This window comes from Lithobates pipiens, unplaced genomic scaffold (genome assembly GCF_037356315.1).
Source record: "Lithobates pipiens isolate NorthernLeopardFrog02 unplaced genomic scaffold, aLitPip1_a1.2 Scaffold_13, whole genome shotgun sequence".
Lineage (NCBI taxonomy): Eukaryota > Metazoa > Chordata > Amphibia > Anura > Ranidae > Lithobates > Lithobates pipiens.
In genome coordinates, this window is record NW_027507718.1 from 144,308,991 (window position 1) to 144,326,715 (window position 17,725).

The following is a 17,725-nucleotide window of genomic DNA, read 5'->3' on the forward strand; positions in this document are numbered from 1 at the left end:
GAACACAGGGCGGGTTAAACTGTCCAATGACAATGGACATACAGGTCAGGTGCGTAACTTCTTATCAGTAAACAGTCTTAGCATGGGGGCTGCTCGAGGAATCCCCCCTCCCTCCATAGAGATAAACATACCATAATATCCAGAGCAGACAGACACAAAAGAACATACAGCCCCACACCCAAAACGATCACAGCAAATAGTACACAACAGCATGAGACAATATACAATATATACAAGATTGAGTCCGATTAGTACAGATCAGACTGGATCTTTGATTCACCTCGCATAGAGTATTGTTCCCTTACAATACAGGGCTCATAATCGGTTTGCAAGAGGCTAGCATTCAATCCACCCCAAAAGCCTCTGTCCCGGCTAGGTCTGTCACACTCCCTAAAATACCTAGGGATCTATCTGCCCACAAGCTGCTCTCTGCTCTACGAGAGTAATTACACTCCATTGCTCTCCGCCATCAGGTTGGACCTGAAAAGATGGGACAAGGTTGCATTTTCGTGGATGGGCCGAGTCAGTTTGTTACCTCGTATATTATTTTTCCTGTAGATGGCGTCTATTACTTTGCCTAGGACTTTCTTCTCAACTCTCAACAGCCTGTTTATACAGTATATATGGTGTGGGAAATGCCCCCGGTAAGCCCTCCGCACGTTACAGCACCCTAAGTCGAAGGGAGGTATGGGGGTCCCTGTAATCCGCAGATATTATGAGGCTGTAGCTCTACAACATATTTTGGATTGGTACCACAATGTCTCTCACAAACTCTGGGTACCCCTAGACAAGTTCTTGGCTGGCCGCAACCTTTCACATGCCCCATGGGTCCCTTGGGAGCATAGGGGGTCTCTCGGAACTGGTCTCTCCGCTGGCCGTCCATGCCCTGGCTACCTGGGATGCCCTAAACAGGGGAGGGAGCTTATGTAATGGATAATTATTCCTGCGCTACCATGTATAAGACACAAAAGAAAGTGAAAAAAAAGGGGGAAAGAGGGAACTGCTGCAAACACAGAATGTGGGTCAAACCGTACTCACTTGAATCTGTAATGTATTAAAGAAATGGTGTAGCGCCGTTCTAAGTGGTAAACAAAGTTATACAGTAATGACAAGATAAATTGGACAAGATAATGTAGTCTTTTCAGCAGAAAGTGGCACTAAAGATGGCAATATAGATGCAATGGGAACATGGGTTGCTACAGACAGCAGTACCAGTAGGAAGCCAGTAGGTGCAGAGTGCAACAGATTTTTTAGTATCTCAGTACAGAAAAAAATGAAAATACGTAGGAATAAGGAGAAAATTAAAACAATAATACACACAGTGCAAAAAAATAGCCAATAACTCCTTCACATTCCAAAAACAATAAGTACCGTGCAAAAATAGCGAATAGTACCTTCACCTTCCAATTTTAGGTGTATCGTGGCATCAAAACATATCAAAGTGCAAAGTGCAATGTATACATCTGTGCAAAAATGCAAATATAAAATGTAGTGCATACACAATAGGTGCAAAATCTGCAATAAAGTGCAAAGTGAGCGATATAGTAAATGCCAGTGACAGACCATATTCACGAGGTACACCAAAAGGTGCACAAATAGTGATAAAGTGCAAAGAAGAAATTTCTATGTGCTAAATGGAGCCAGCCTGTGCAAAAAAATGCAAACAAAAGTGCAAGAGAGATATAACACAATCCATGATGCTGGTAGCAAGCGAACTCTCCATACATGTCCTGCAATGTGCAAAAAAATGCAACTGCAACAAGGATGATACTCTGTTTAACCACTTAACAACCGGCCCATAGCCGATTAATGGCTTCAGGGCGGTTGTTTAACTCTGAGAGGCCGTTGATTAACGGCCTCCCAGAATTCTGCTCTCGCGTGCCCCCTGGGGCGCACACTCGAGATCATCCGTGACCGCCGACAGCCCGTCGGAGTATCTGTCACCAGCCTGTCGGAGTAACGGAGTACCTGTCACCAGCCCGTCGGCGTACCCGAGTACCTATTTGCAGACTCGGGAAGAGTTACAGAATGTATTTTGGGGTGTAATTGGAAGTATGCATATGCTGTGTATGAGAAATAACTTATGACAATTTTGTAAAAAAACAAATGCAAAAAAATAAGAATAGTGGGAAAAAATGACAACTTCAAAAAACTTCAAAAAACTCACCATGCCTCTTACTAAATACCTTGGACAGTATACTTTTCAAAAAGGGGTCATTTGGGGGGTATTTGTACTTTCCTGACATTTCAGAGCCTTTAAGAAATGAGATAGGCCGTCAGTGCATCAGGTGTGATCAGATGTGATCAATTTTCAATGATTTGCACCATAGCTTGTAGACTAACTTTTAAAGAGACTAAATAATATCCTTATTTTTACCAAAGAGATGTAGCCGTATAAATTTTGGCCCAAATTTATGAACAAAAATGACTTATTTGCAAAATTTTATCATAAAAACTAAAAAAAAAGTGTTTTTCTTTCAAAATTTTTGCTCTTTTTTCACTTATTTCGCAAAAAATAAAAAACACAGTAGTGATTAAATACCACCAAAAGAAAGCTCTATTTGTATGAAAAAACTGATAAAAAATTTATTTGGGTACAATGTTGCATGACTGAGTAATTGGCATTCAAAGTGTAAGAGCGCTGAAAGCTAAAAATTGGTCTGGGAAGGAAGGGTGTATAAATGCCCTGTATTGAAGTGGTTAAAAAAAATCAAATATGAATCCCCCCCCTTACATAGCGAAGTCAAGAAAGCTCTCCAAATGGACTAAGACTGCCTTTACGTGCTTAGGTCAGATTAACATAATAAAAATGAATATTCTGCTACGCATACTTTTTTTCCTACAGATGATACCAATCCCCCTGCCCAGAAACTTCTTTATCCAGATAAATAGCACACTGTGGGGATTTGTATGGAATGCACTGAAACCTAGAATAGCTCCGAGGATACTAAAGCGCTCAAAACTGACAGACGGCCTGTGGATCCCAGATATTTTGAGATATCATAGGTCTATCACTCGCCAGAGGATCCTTAACTGGTGGTTCCACGCCCAGTCCAAGCTTTGGGTCTCCCTGGAAAAATGGTTAGCAGGGAGGAATTTAGCTTATGCACCGTGGCTGTCCCGGGAGCACAGAGGAATATCAGTTAGCACCTCCCCACTAATGGTACACACTCTTTCAACTTGGGACAGAGTAAACTCTACCTTAAATCTATCTCCACCCAGGTCCCGCTGGCCCTGTTGGGGGGGGGGGGGGTTCCATGGGTTTCCACCAGGTGAACAAATGGCTTTTTGGCCTTTGGGTGGATGATGGTAAAGCCAGCTGCAGAAAACTAATGAGCTATGGTAAATTGGTGAGCTATGAGTCCCTACAGACCAGGCATAGCGGCTCCAAAATGAACTTTTGGCGGTAAAGACAACTCCAGCACTTTGAGGTCCACAGCCACTCTACTCCACATTTCCGCTCTCTCACCCTTTGAATAACTTATTTTTTTTTTAGAAGAACCGATCCCCCACGTGAAATATACCGCCTACTAAGCACTGTCACTGAAAACACTAGACCAACGTACATAAGGGCATGGGAGAGAGACTTAAGGCTTGACAACACAACTGTCACAAGCTCACTCAAGCTCTATGGAATCTAAAACCCAAGAAACGAAGTTAATGTCACGCTGTTACAGAGTACCGGCTGTTCTAGCATGTATTTACCCCTCGTGTTGGACCAGTGCTGGAGGGAATGTGGCCACAAAGGCACACTCCTACACATTTGGTGGGAGTGCCCTTGGATCAAGCTATATTGGGCAGACATTCAATCTCAAATAAAATAAATCCTAGACTTAGATAATCCACTGTCTTCGGCCAATTTCCTCCTGCATATCCCCCGGGTTCCGCACCACACCTCTTAAATGCGGCTAGACGCCTTCTCCCAATCTACTGGAAACAGTCCAGAATCCCCTCAAGGGAAGAGTGGATCAAAAAGGTAAACATTAGAGAGGCCAAACACTGGACAGCGACTTGCAAAGGTGTGAGGGAGTGCTTTGACATAGTATGGAGACCCTGGACGGACTATGTGTGATACAAATCAAGTAACCTCCAGCTTGGACTTGGCACTGATGGAGCTAGCAGAACCACCCCTGAGATTTTGCATAGTGGCAATATTGTCCAATGAAAGACACCCCTCACCCCAGTCTCCCTCTAAGGCAGCCTGCTCTTGGTGGGGCTCGCTCGATGCAGAACCAAAAGACCTCTTCAGATCACAGGTATGCTCCATCCCTCCTCCCCCCTACTCTTACCTTTCTCCTTCTCTAATCTCTTCCCTCTTTCTTTTTTCCCCTCTCTCATCATCTCTTGTCCTTTACTTAACGCCTCCTTGATACCAGGATGTAGTTCTTGGTTCTATCTTTTGTACCTACTATACTTATGGTCATATTGGCTAGCTGAGAGGAAGGGAACCCCCCTTTATTGGGGTGAACTTTTGTTTCCTCCTCCCGGCATCAAGAGACCATGGTGGGCTTACCCGGCTGGGGTGACGGGCCAGGTGAGGTTGATGGAGGCAGCATGGCCCCCCTCTCCTGGAGCTGCCACCAGAGGGATGATCCCTGCCCACTCGAGTATACAAACACCTCGGGGGAGACGGAACTGGCCTTAGGCCAGACTTTCCTCCCTGGGTCAATAAAAATCTATTTTTGGGGCATTGATCAGAAAATGCACTACCATCTTAGGTCTAGGAAAAAAGTTTTATGCACTACCCTATTTCAAGGCATCATTTCTACACATTTTGTTATGTTGTCCTTTCTCCTATTTTCTCTAGATAGCTTATACATGTTTATGTGTTTTCTTGACATTCGTCTAAATCAATACAGTTAATGTATATCTGAATTGTATGTAGTTTTTCGACTAAAATGTTTCTAAATATATATTTTACAAAAAAAAAAAAAAAAAAAAAAAACACACTCCCCAAATGCCCTATGCGTGGTTTTGACATGTTTAATATGTTAATGCATGTTGAAACCATTTCACAAACACCTTTTTATTTGTTTTTTTAAAAGGAGAGGTGTGGCTCGTCATAGTGAATGTCTCCTGTGATTAAACTATGAGCAGGAAAGAAAGCAGCATGGATTCATTTACTATGCTTTATCTCACGTTTGGCCTCCTCCAGATGATGTTAATGTATAAGCAATTTTTCTGAGCAGAGGAAGAGGAAAAGGACATCCAGGCGCTATTGGGTACATCAAATTGTCTCTCAGATATTCTACAGGCCACTTTCATGCCCTGTATCATGATTTACGCACCTACCCACAGAAGTTTATGTCAGCCATCTTCAAGCAGCACAAACAGAAAGTGCATAGAAGGAAATGACTACAGGACACTATGCTCTCCTCCATCATTACAGGTGTTGCCTTATGAGTTTATGTGAAATCTTCATTAATATCTGTAAAATATTGTAATTAGAAATAGATCTCATTTGGCTGGCATCTATGAAAGCCAGGTAAAATGCCTCCCCCCAGGTGCTTGTTAAGAGCAGACAATGCGGGGCCGAGACTTGTATATACCATATGGAGAGCCACTCCCATTGTTCTACACCTACTCACTTCAAAGGACCCCATGCTGGGGTAGACAATGAGGAGAGTCCAACCATAATCATTGCTTAAGTTCCTGGGGAAATCCAATTAAATCTTCTGTTTAAGAATAGTCACAAGGATTTGCATGAAAGGGGGCCGACTTATGTAGTAAGCCCTCCAATCATGATCCAAGCTAAGGCAGCCTATGGGGAATCAGCATGAAGGCATATACTCAGAGCCAAAGGGAGGTAACAGGTCTCTTTTTGGGAAACCAGTCCTCAAGAGTGGAACTTGGTAAGGATGGGTAATTATGGTTAAAGGTGTTGCTTGTAACTAAATATGCTTGTAGATCACTGTCTTAGAGAATATACTTTGTATTCCTGCATGTAAATATTATATTTCAACCTAGTATTTTCTTCCTTGATGTAAGGCCATAGATGGAGATTTGTGTGTTAGCTAGACTTTCAACTACTTTTAATAAATGTTATTATATTTAAAGCTTTTCCTCCTCGTCTTTAGAATTCTCATTTAACCCATATCATATCTTGTGATTAATAAATCAGAAGTATAGATTTTAAAGGTTAACACAGGGCATTTTGGAATATTAAATTACTTTTTTTTGACTGATTTTAGCATGCCGCAAACGCCTGCCAGTGCTTTTTTTGAGCGTTACAATAAACTTGAATGGGAGGCGCTGAAAATATAATTTGCATAAGTGTTTGAGGAGCATTAAAAATGCCCCTCAAACACCTGCTTTCAATGCCAGTGTGAACTTAGCATAAGGCTGATCGGGAAAACCTACCGAGCAGAGTGGAAACCGCTATCTGAAGTGATTTGTTATTGAAACAAGAAGCGAAGGAAAATAGTAAACTGACTGCTGCAATGCAAGTGACTGCAAATTTGAAAAATACAGTTGCAAATGTACAGAGAACACTTTACACTTAGCTCTCAGGGTACACAACTATACCTTTTAACTGACAATTTGAAAATTGTCAGAGGAATCTCTGAGGCCACCTCCAAGAATGACCTTCCTGCCACGGTCACTGCAATCTTTAACAGTTACCTGGACCGCCCACACCAGACTTATCACCATATAGCACCGATAGTGTCCACATAGCTCTGGTACTTTTATCTGCTGCCTGTTCCAAGAATGTGCTTTGTTGCCTGCACTTATACACCTTGAAGGAGGACATTCTACAGGACGCAAAGGCCCCTTGGATTTCAATGGAGCTCAAATCCATCTACTCCCTGAGGTTTCCAGTAGAACACTGCAAATAAATTCTGTACCAAAGGACTGTCTTACAAGCGGGGCAATCCCTTTCACCTTATTGTGTGTAACGGTAGCCATACTTTTGCTCTGAAACACCCATCTGAACTGCCAGACTTGTTTTTGTTTGCAGACTTGGAGCAAATCCAGCATTCCTGGCTGGCTCAAAGTTTTTACCTCTGCACTGCCACAATTACCAGCCTCATTGCAACAAAAATATGGTATGCGACCAGACAAACTTATGAGGATTGTACACCAATGCTAGAAGTCTGGCTAACAAGATGGAAGTTCTAGAACTGCTAATATACGAGGAGGATTTAGATTTTGTAGGAATTTCAAAGACTTGGTATGACAGCTCCCATGATTGGCTGGCAACTATTCTGGGGTATTCCCTTTATCGCAGAGATAGGGGGTGTAAAAAAGGGAGGGGTATGCCTGTATATCAAGAATGATGTGCAAGTGAATGTAACGATATCACCAATGGGGCTAGGGAGGAGGTTGAATCCTTGTAGGTGGAGCTCCAAAGGTAGGAAACTAAGGGCAAAGTATTACAGGGTGTATGCTATAGCCCCCTAACCAGAGGAAGGAGGGGGAGGAAGAACTCTTAGCACAGCTTGGAATGGTGGCAAGGATGGGAAATGTCATTATAATGGAGGATTTTAATTATCCAGATATTGACTGGGCAGAAGTAACTGCGCAGTCGTCAAAGGCTCGCCATTTTCTAAATGTCTTGCAAGACAACTACATGTTGGAAGACACAAGACGTTCCGATTGCCCTTGTGGAGTGGGCCGTGGCAGAAAGGGGGGCACCTGCCCCTTCAAGGTGTAGGCTTATACTACATCTGTCTGATCCACCTGGAAATGGTGGCCGACGAGACCGCCATGCCTTTTTTTGGACCAGCCACCGAAACAAACAGCGACTCTGACTTCCGAAAGGGAGCAGTGGCAGACAAATACACCTTCAGAGCCCGAACCACATCCAGAGCGTGAAGGGCCACCTCCTTAGGGTGCTTCGGCTTAGGACACAGATGTTAATACAATGTTCTCATTGATATGAAAAGCCGAGACCACTTTCGGTAGAAAAGACGGTTGCGGACGCACCACCACCTTACCCTTGTGGATAACCAGAAGGGTGACTTGCAAGACAAGGCCGCCAGTTCCGAAACCCCCCTGGCCGATGTGATGGCCACTAGAAAGACCACTTTCTGGGAAAGAGTCAGCAGGGGAATTTCCCTGAAATCAAACGGCGGTTTTTGAAGCGCTGATAACACCAGGTTCAAATCCCATGGGGGTAACTGTGGACGCACCGGAGGGACTACAGGTCGTACCCCCTGAACGAAGGTACTCACTAATGAGTGAGATGCCAGTGGTTGCTGAAAAAAAGACAGCAAAGGCTGAAATCTGCCCCTTAATGGTGCTTAACGCCAATTTCTGGTCTACTCCTTGCTGAAGAAACAGGAGGATCCTGGATATAGAAAAAGAGTGCGGATACCATCCTTTCTCCTCACACATGGAGATGTAGTCCGACAGACACCGGTTCCTCAACACCTGGCTCCCAATAGCCATGCCGTTAAAGCCAGAGATAGTAAAGCAGGATGGAGAATTGGACCTTGAGACAGAAGGTCCCCTTGCAACGGCAGTCGCCAGGGAGCATCTGCCACCAGCTGCACCAGGTCCACGTACCAAGGACGGGGGAGGCCAATCTGGGGCAACCAGTATTACTGGGATCCCCTCGGCTTCCACTCTGTGAAGCAGACGTGGCAACAGTTTCAGTGGAGGAAAGGCGTAGATCAGTTGGTACTGATCCCACGGAGCCACCAGTGCATCTGACACGTCTGCCCACGGATCTCTTGTCCTGGACACGAATATTGTCACCGTCCGATTGAGACGCGAGGCCAGAAGATCCACGTCTGGTGTGCCCCGCTTCAGGCACAGTAACCTGAATATCTCCGCATGCAATGCCCATTCTCCAGGGTCCAGCATCTGTCGACTCAGATAGTCCGCCTACCAGTTCTCCACTCCCGGGATGTAAATGGCTGACAGGGCCGATGCTCTGCCCACCGAAGTATGTGAGCGACCTCCCGTGCAGCAGCTGAGCTTCTTGTTCCCCCTTGGTGATTAACGTATGACACAGCTGTGGCATTGTCTGACTGGATCCTGATCGGAAGCCCCTCAATTCTCATCGACCAAGTGGAGAGGCATAGCCTGATCGCTCTCAACTCGAGCAAATTGATCAGCAACTTGGATTCTTCTGTCGACCAGAGGCCCTGAGCCGACTGAAACCCCATCACTCCACCCCAGCCGGATAGGCTGGCATCCATTGTGATCACTGTCCACTTCAGAGGCAGGAACGATTTCCCGGACTGAATCACCGGGGACCTCAGCCACCAGATCAGGGAGTCTCTGATTGACCGGCTCACCTGGATCTGTCGATCCAGGGACAACTGAGATTTTCCCATTTTGCCAAAATCACCTTGTGCAGGACTCTGGAGTGGAACTGGGCACAAGGTACTGCCTCGAAGGAGCTTACCATGAGACCCAGGACTCCCATGCAAAAGCGGAGTGAAGACCACTTGTGGCTCATAAGTACTTTCACAGCGGATCTGAGAGTCTGCAGTTTGTAGGGAGAAAAACTCTCTTCTATGGAGTCCAGTAGCAAGCCTAGGTACTTAGGACGCTGGGTCGGTACAATCACCGACTTCCTTAGGTTCAACAGCCACCCAAATTCTTGCAGGGTCTGCATGGTGATCGCCACATCCTCCTCTAATTCTGAGGCGGAAGATGCCCTCAGGAGGAGATCGGATAGGTATCGCGATCCCATGTTGCCGCAAGACATGGATGGGGGCAAACCTTCATGCGGTAGCACTTTTATTCGCAGGCTTGGTAGGCTTGCGGTTCCAGGGAGGTTTTTAACCATCCGTGGTCGTCCTGTCGGGCTGGGGACATTTTGTCGAAGCTCTGGGCAGTCGAAAAAGCAGTTTGTGAGTGCAAAAAGAGGGCCATTGTCTACGGCGTGGCTCCTTAGCCTTCCTGGCCTGTGGGAGTAGGGTACTCTTACGGCCGGTGGCATTTTTAATAATGTCATCCAAGGAGGTTCCAAAGAGCCAGTCGCCAAGGAAGGGAAGATCCGTCAGGGCTTTTTTGGATGCCGCCATGTAACACACCGCCATGTATTTGGGGACTGAAAAGGTCCGTTGAGGGCGACCCCATTCCTTGTAAATGAACTTGTCAAAATAAGTCAGATACGGGAACACCTCATGTGAATGTGCTGTATTGCGGGAAACAAAAGGGAGTGGTACATCAGCAGAAGGATCTGCTGGCTCCTGAATCTTCAGGGTATCACGCACAGCTGTGATAAGTGCTCCAACAAGCGATTTGTTACGCACGGGCACAGACGGGGACTCATCCTCACTGTCCGAACGGTCCTGGTCAGCATCTTCTGACAAGACAGAGCAGGGGTCACCAGCCTCAGCAGGACACGAGTCTGTGTCAGAGCTCTCCCCAGAGGATGGGGGGGGGGAAGGGCCCCTTTGGTGCACCTTTCTTCCTACGCACCGCCTCCATCTTGACAACGAACAAATTGAGGACCACCGTCAGGGTGTCCATGGGCACTGTGCAGTCTGCAGGTGACATGCAGCATCTCGCTAGAGATGGGGGAGGGAAGATAGGGACAGGGGAGAGAAGAGAGGGAGGTGAGGGACCCCCGAATCGACCTCCCAGGGAATGCCCAGCTGCTCAGCCCCGCCGAGGCAGGGAGAGCAGTACTTACCAGTCCTGAAGAGCTGGGAGACATTCCATCACAGACCCACTCACTGATCAGGACAGGGTGGCTGCTGGCCCAGCATACTGTGACGCAGACATCAGTTGCCCAGTCATATGTATGCCACGGAGCATAAAAGCTCACCAACCACCTCTGGAGCTGAGGTTTCATCGTGGCCTGCCAAGCGCGTAGCTGCGGCCTGCACATGCACGATGGCCGGACTGGGGAGACTACAAGGATAAGGGTATCCAGCCTGTCCCCCAGCCGAATGTTGATAGTAGATCACAGGATCATTCATCTTGCGCAAAAATTAACGCTTATGCATAAAAAAAGCACGGATCGATGGGCCTGCAGGTTTTCTAGGTCCTTCACTAGACAAAATAAAACTGATGGCTGCATGGCAGGGTGGAGGGTTGTTGCCCAAGGGGCCGCCCCCTGGGCGGAACCAAAAGTTCTGAGTGTTGTATTACAACTAATGCATAGTATCTCCTAGTAATAGGGCAAACAACCCAATGGCTAAGAGAGGAGCTGTGTCGGTCGGTGAATAAGAGAAAAATTTCTGAGTAGACAAAATCCTGAAACTTCAGAGCAGTAGTTTTCTTACTCAGTCTTCATACTCCTAGTTTATTTACATCACAGCTCTTCCCAGTTTTCCAACTTCCATGTAAGATACGTATTCCAGGAATATGCATCTTAACACCAACCATATTTCTTGCATAGATTATTTTCTGGATAAATTGGAAGAGTATATTCAGGGGACTCTAGTACTAGAATTACCATTGGACCACTCTAAGCCCTTGTACACATGGATTTTGACAGAAACTGTTGCATACACAAGGTCGGACAAAGTTGTCGGAAAATCCGATTGTACATAACATGATGATGTTATTTCGTTACGACGGGACTACGTTCAGGCTAGTAGCCAATAGCTTTGGTCTAGGAATTTGATCTGAGCATGCGTGGCACTTTGTCCGTCGGAATAGGCTGCACATGATCGGAGTATGTCCGATCGGAGCATTTTGTCGGAACATTTTACCGGCAAGTTGGAAAAGTTGGTCCGTCGGATATTCTGACGGAAACAGTCCGATGGAGACCACACACAGTCGGAATATCCGACAAAACGGTCCGATAGGACACATTCCGTTGGAATCTCCGACCGTGTGTACAAGGGCTGAGACTACTTCTGGTGGTCTTTCCCAGGTTCCCTTTTAATATTGTTAAAGATAATGTTACGCTGTATGCTGACTAAACTGATACCCAACATGTCATGCTTAAAAATTGCCCGCTCGTGGAATGGCAACAAACTATGTCCCTTAAAAATTTCCAAAAGAGACGTTTAAACATTTCTACAGGTTACATGTTTAGAGTTAGAGCAAAACTTGTGCTAGAATTATTGCTCTCGCTCCAACGATCACAGCGATACCCCACATGTGGTTTGAACGCCATTTTCAAATTTGGGTGCGTCTTACATTACATTTTTTTAAAAAAAAAAAATTATTTTTTACACCATCCTTTAACCGCTTGCGGACCAGCCGCCACAGTTTTACTGTGGCAGGTTGGTTCTGCTGCGTGAAATCACATTATTGTACGTGATCTCGCAATGTCTGTATAGCAGGTGCGCGCGTGCCCGATGCAAGCTCCCCGAGTCAGACTGAGGGTCCCGCGGACTCGATGATACCCGAGATTGTCTCACAGAGAGGAAGAACAGGGAGATGCTTGTTTATATTACTTCACTGCCTAGTGACACTGTCACTGATCACCGATCCCTGTGATCAGGAGTGGTGATCAATGATGTGTCAAACCTAGCCCCTGCCCCCCCCCAGTTAGAATCACTCCTTGGGACACACTTAACCCCTGCAGCGCCACCTAGTGTTAACCCCTTCACTACCAGTCACATTTACACTATAATTGGTGCATTTTTAATCACATGGATTGCTGTATAAATGTGAATGGTCCCAAAATAGTGCCAAAAGTGTCCTCCATAATGTCGCAGTCACATTGAAAATCGTTGATCGCCACCATTACTATTCAAAAAAAAAATTATTAATAATAATTATTAATACTAATGCCATAAAACGAACCCCTATTTCGTAGACGCTATAACTTTTGCGCAACCCAACCAACTCTTATTGCGATTTTATTTACCAAAAATATGTAGATGAATACGTATCGGCCTAAACTCAGGGAAAAAACTTTTCTTTAATATTTTTGGGGGGATATTAGAGCAAAAAATAATGTGCTTCTTTCAAAATGGACGCTTTTTTTTTGGTTTATAGCATAAAAAAAAACAAAAAAAAAACGCAGGGGTGATCAAATACCAAAGGAAAGTTCTATTTGTGGGGAAAAAACAACATCGATTTTGTTTGGGAGCCATGTTGCATGAGCGATGCAGTGCCGAAACACTGTGTAATGAAGGTAAGACCAGGACACAGTATCAAAGGTCTTTTTGATATTGAGGGACAATAGGGGAATTTTTCTTTTGCAAGCTAAATGTTGCAGAAGGACTACATGCCTAACATTGTGACTGACCTGTCAACGAGGAATGAAACCTACTTGGTCCTTCTGAATAAGGGTACCAATTGTGTTGAGTTGCAATGTGAGAACCTTGGCCAAGAGCTTGATGTCTAGATTCAGTAAGGATATAGGCCTATAATTAGCCCAGGAGGTATGATCAGAGTAACACCCCTTTCACACCAGGGCGTTTTGCAGGTGCTATAGCGTTAGAAATAGCACCTGCAATCCGCCCTAAAGAAGCTGCACCATTGTGTGAAGTGTGAAAGCCCCGGGGGCTTTCACACTACAGCGGTGCGCTGGCAGGACGTCAGAAAAAAGTCCTGCCGGCAGCTTCTTTTCAGCGGTGAAGGAGCGGTGTGTTTACCGCTCCTCCACCGCTGTTCCCCATTGAAATCAACAGGGCAGCGCTGTAATGCCGCCGGCAAAACGCCGCTGTTGCGGCGTATTGCCGGCGGTTTTAACCCTTTCGCGGCTGCTAGCGGGGGGTAAAAGCTCCCCGCTAGCAGCCGAAATGCGCCGCAAATCCGCCGGTAAAACGCCGCAAAAAATAGCAGCGTTTTACCGCCGACGCAAAGGGCGGTGTGGTGTGAAAGGGGTCTAAGGCTTGGGAATCATGGAGATTATAGTGGTGAGCGTTTCCCCACCAAAGGGATGTTGCTTTAGAAGGGAATTGAAAGCATTAACTAAAAGGGGGGAAATGCAATGAGAAATTATTTTATAATATGTGGCAGACAGACCAGACCATCGGGGGGGGGACGTTTATGGGGTTTAAGGGACTTGATAGCACGTAGCACTTCTTTGAGTGATATAGGGCATTCTAGCGCATCTCAGTTCTCCGTCGAGAGTGTGGGGAGAGTTATATTAGTAAAAAATGTGTTGAGTAAGGATGGATCAACTTCTATCCTTGGACTGTCTTGGTGTTTATGAAACTCGGCGAGTACCTTAACTGGGTTGCTAGTATTAATATTCTTGGAGACTTTATATCCTTGGAGACTTTGAGACGAATTGGTCTAGGCATTCGATCAGGTTGACGGAGACATAGAGCCAGGAATGTATCTGCTTTGTTAACTTTTAGGTAGATAGTGTGTTGGGCTCTGTGAATGGATTTTTCGGCCACTTCTGCTAAGAGCAAGTTCAGTTCAAGTTTGGCTCTCCATAGCAGGGATTTATTGGTTGGTGTAGGGTAAGATTGAAACCGGAAGTGATGGAAGTAATACGCATCTTCCAGGTGTTTCAGCTTGAGTTTTTTTATCTTTATAGAGTTGGGAAGAGACACTGATGTACCCCTAATAACTTGTTTGTGGGCCTCCCACAATAGTACGGGTGAGATATTTGGAGTAGCATTGTGCAGTAAATACTCTTTAAATCGCTAGTTGTATGTCAAAGCAGTAAGATATATTAGTCAGGTATGCTTCATTCAGGCACCAAGTATGATCTGTAGACTGTGGAATTAAGGAAGCCAATGAAGTAACCACTGCACAATGGTCTGACCAGGGAATTGGTTGGATTGTGGAGTTTAATAGGGTAGGCGCAGATGCTATTGAAATAAATATATGGTCGATTCTTGTGAAAGACTTATGGGGATTAGAATAAAATATGTATTGATGTAAAAGGGGGCTGGGGGACTAGGGGTCGCTAGCTATGCAAACCACTGTCAGTCATATGGATCAGACAAGCGAGGTGGAAAAACTAAACTAAATTGTCCAATAGTTCAGTGCCCTGCTTTAGCTTGCTATCTAGCGTAAAACTGAAAAAGTTGTAAGAAGGTAAACTATCAGGTCTCTTTCAAGATCAGCGCTTTTTGACCTGTTAAACCAACAGGAGATGCGTTGCCATACACCATGGGCTACTGTGCGAACGTTACAGAAGTTTCAGGCAGGAGAGCCACTGGCTCTTGTAGTAGCTCCCATGAATGTCAGTGTAGAAATACCATTGCCCACTCTAAAAAGAAACCAGAGAGATCCCTACTGATGCAGCTGCCTCTCACCACTCACTTTAGAGGCATATATGACCACATACCAGCTCTTAACAGAAATTGTGATATTCATACATATCTACTTGTTCATATGAGCGCCCCCCCCCCTTTTTTTCTACATCTAACCCTTTTTATAGGTTTGTGGTTTCCTAACGCTTGAGCCCTTCCCCCTCTTTCACCCCACTTCCTCCTTCCCCAGACTCTATTTCCCCATTTTTATGTGCTTATGGTGTTTTCTCTGACTGGATCAAGCTAAAATATATGAGTGGTTTCACCAAACATCATAGGCCAACATTTACAGCTGCTTTTTAGCGTATTGGGTGTCTTAGTACTGTGTATGCAACTTGGTTGGTTTCCCTCTGCTTTTTCTTTTATATACGATTTTGAATCTTATGGTATATTATTGTGACCAATGATTGCTTTTCTCTTTGTTCTGGTGAAACTCTCAGCTAAATAAAGTATGTTTAAAAAATGGATGCATTTCCAAATGAACACACTATAATTGGATATTAACATTTGTAAGTAAACATCAGGGATTGTTGATCCAGGGAAAACCCAATTGCCTTTTGAGGAATCCAGAAGGATTTTTTTTTTCCTGCTGAAGCAAATTAGGCCACGCTGTAAAGGTTTTTTTTTTTTACTCCTGATTAAACTGGGGGTATAGGATTCTGTATATAGTGGCTTTCTATTCTTTTTCCATTGGTTAAACTAGATAGACTTGTGGTTTTTTTTTCAACCTTATTATTAAAAAGAGTAATCAGAGTTACCACCCCCCCCCCCCCCCCCCCCCATGAAAAAAAATTACACAACTAGAAGTGATTAGAGGCAAAAGGTTTATTTTCGTCCAACCAGCAGGTTGAACGGCTGCATGTTCAAAAGCCCTGCAATCTTCCTACACAGAGCTGTGTTAATTGGACTGACCCAGCCTAGAACCCTAGAAAAAAATGACACCCGAGGCAAGAAAACAGTGCTAATGCTGTGATTAAAAAACAAAACAAACTAAGGGCCCTAGGTCTCGTAAGAAAATGTGCCAAATTACCCTTGTCTAAAAATGACTCCAAGTGCAAATATCATCAGACAGGCAACAGGATTGTCCTAATTAGGGCAATAGGCGTGCGCATGGAGTTGCCGAGTGTGCCTGGGCACACCATAGTCATCCCATGCATTGCAGATTCCCCCAGCTATTTCATCAAAAAGCTCCTAAAAAAAATTGTAAAAAATATGGGGGGGGGGGGGGGGGGGGGGAGAATGTAAAAAACTACTTGCGTCCTAACCCTGTCCATGCTTTAATACATAAAAAAAAAATTTACATTTATTTATAAGAGTGTGTGTGTGTGTATGTATTAGATACATAAAATATACGTGCACACACACGTTTGAGCTTTGGGGTGCACACCCTAATGCAATAGACTGCGCACGGTTACAGTGAAACAGAATGTTACAGTGAAACAACAGATATTTAGTATAATCAGGGAGACAATGTCTTTGTAAGCTGACCATATAAACTAACAAGATCTAAACTACCTGGCCTGATACTACAAGCAGCTTGCATGATTGAAAAAAAGCCTTTATCTATTAGAACTGGAGAAAAGACACAGTTGCTTCTCAGGACACTAGAAAATATTAGCGCTCTGTAGTGGTGGTGGTACCAGGTGGAGCTTCCCCCTTTTGATTCGTTTTTTTTAAACAACCTAGTGTATATTACTCTTGCAGTTAGCAAAATATAGCACAGATCTTTAAAATTTGAGACCTGTTTGCTCCAATGAAGGAAGAAAAGAAAACTAGAATTGGTGCTTCATGTTGAAAAGGTACTTACACTGGGTTTTCCGAGCTATCTAAGGAACTTTCCCATATCTGTCCAACTGGTGGAGGAGGAGGTGGCTGAGAAGGAGGTGGTGACTGATCGGAACTTAACTCAGAAATATCTGAAAGGTAAGAGAATCAAACAAGCTATGAATTAAACAAATAAAGCAATATTGCTAAATTTTAGAACCGATTTGGCAAAATGAAAGTGTAATTTACAGATAATATAGCACTTATCACTGCATACAGTCCCTTGCAAAAGTATTCACCTCCCTTGACATTTTTCGTGTTTTGTTGCCTCACAACCTGGAATTAACATGGATTGTTTGAGGATTTGCATCATTTAATTTACAGAATGTGCCCACAACTTTATTGCAAAGCAAATAGGACAAAATAACAGAAAAAGTCAATGTGCATAACTATTAATACCCTAAAGTCAATACTTTGTAGAGCCACCTTTTGTGGCTACCACAGCTCCAAGTCGCTTTGGATAAGTCTCTGAGCTTGCCACATCTTACCACTGGGATTTTTGCCCATTTCTCCTCGCAAAACTGCTCCAATTCCCTCAAGCTGGATGGTTTGCGCTTGTGAACAAAAATCTTTACGTCTGACCACAGATTTTCTATTGGATTGAGGTCTGGGCTTTGACTAGGACATTCCAACACATTTACATGTTTCCCCTTAAACCACTCAAGTGTTACTTTAGCAGTGCTTTTGGGGCCATTGTCCTGCTGGAAGGTGAACTTCTGTCCTAGCCTCAAATCACATACAGAGTGGTACAGGTTTTTCTCAAGAATATCCCTGTATTTAGCACCATCCATCTTTCCCTCAACTCTGACCAGTTTTCC

At 44.5% G+C, this 17,725-nt stretch overlaps 1 protein-coding gene across 3 annotated transcripts in view; it reads right to left on the reverse strand.

The window, feature by feature from the left end:
* Positions 1-17,725, reverse strand: part of TJP3 (tight junction protein 3) — a 566,967-nt gene that overhangs the window by 216,304 nt on the left and 332,938 nt on the right. For all 3 annotated transcript variants that reach the window (XM_077475676.1, XM_077475677.1, XM_077475675.1), the window contains exon 8: positions 16,891-16,999. In XM_077475676.1, coding sequence (XP_077331802.1) covers positions 16,891-16,999 — 109 coding nt within the window. The remainder of the gene's footprint in view (positions 1-16,890; positions 17,000-17,725) is intronic.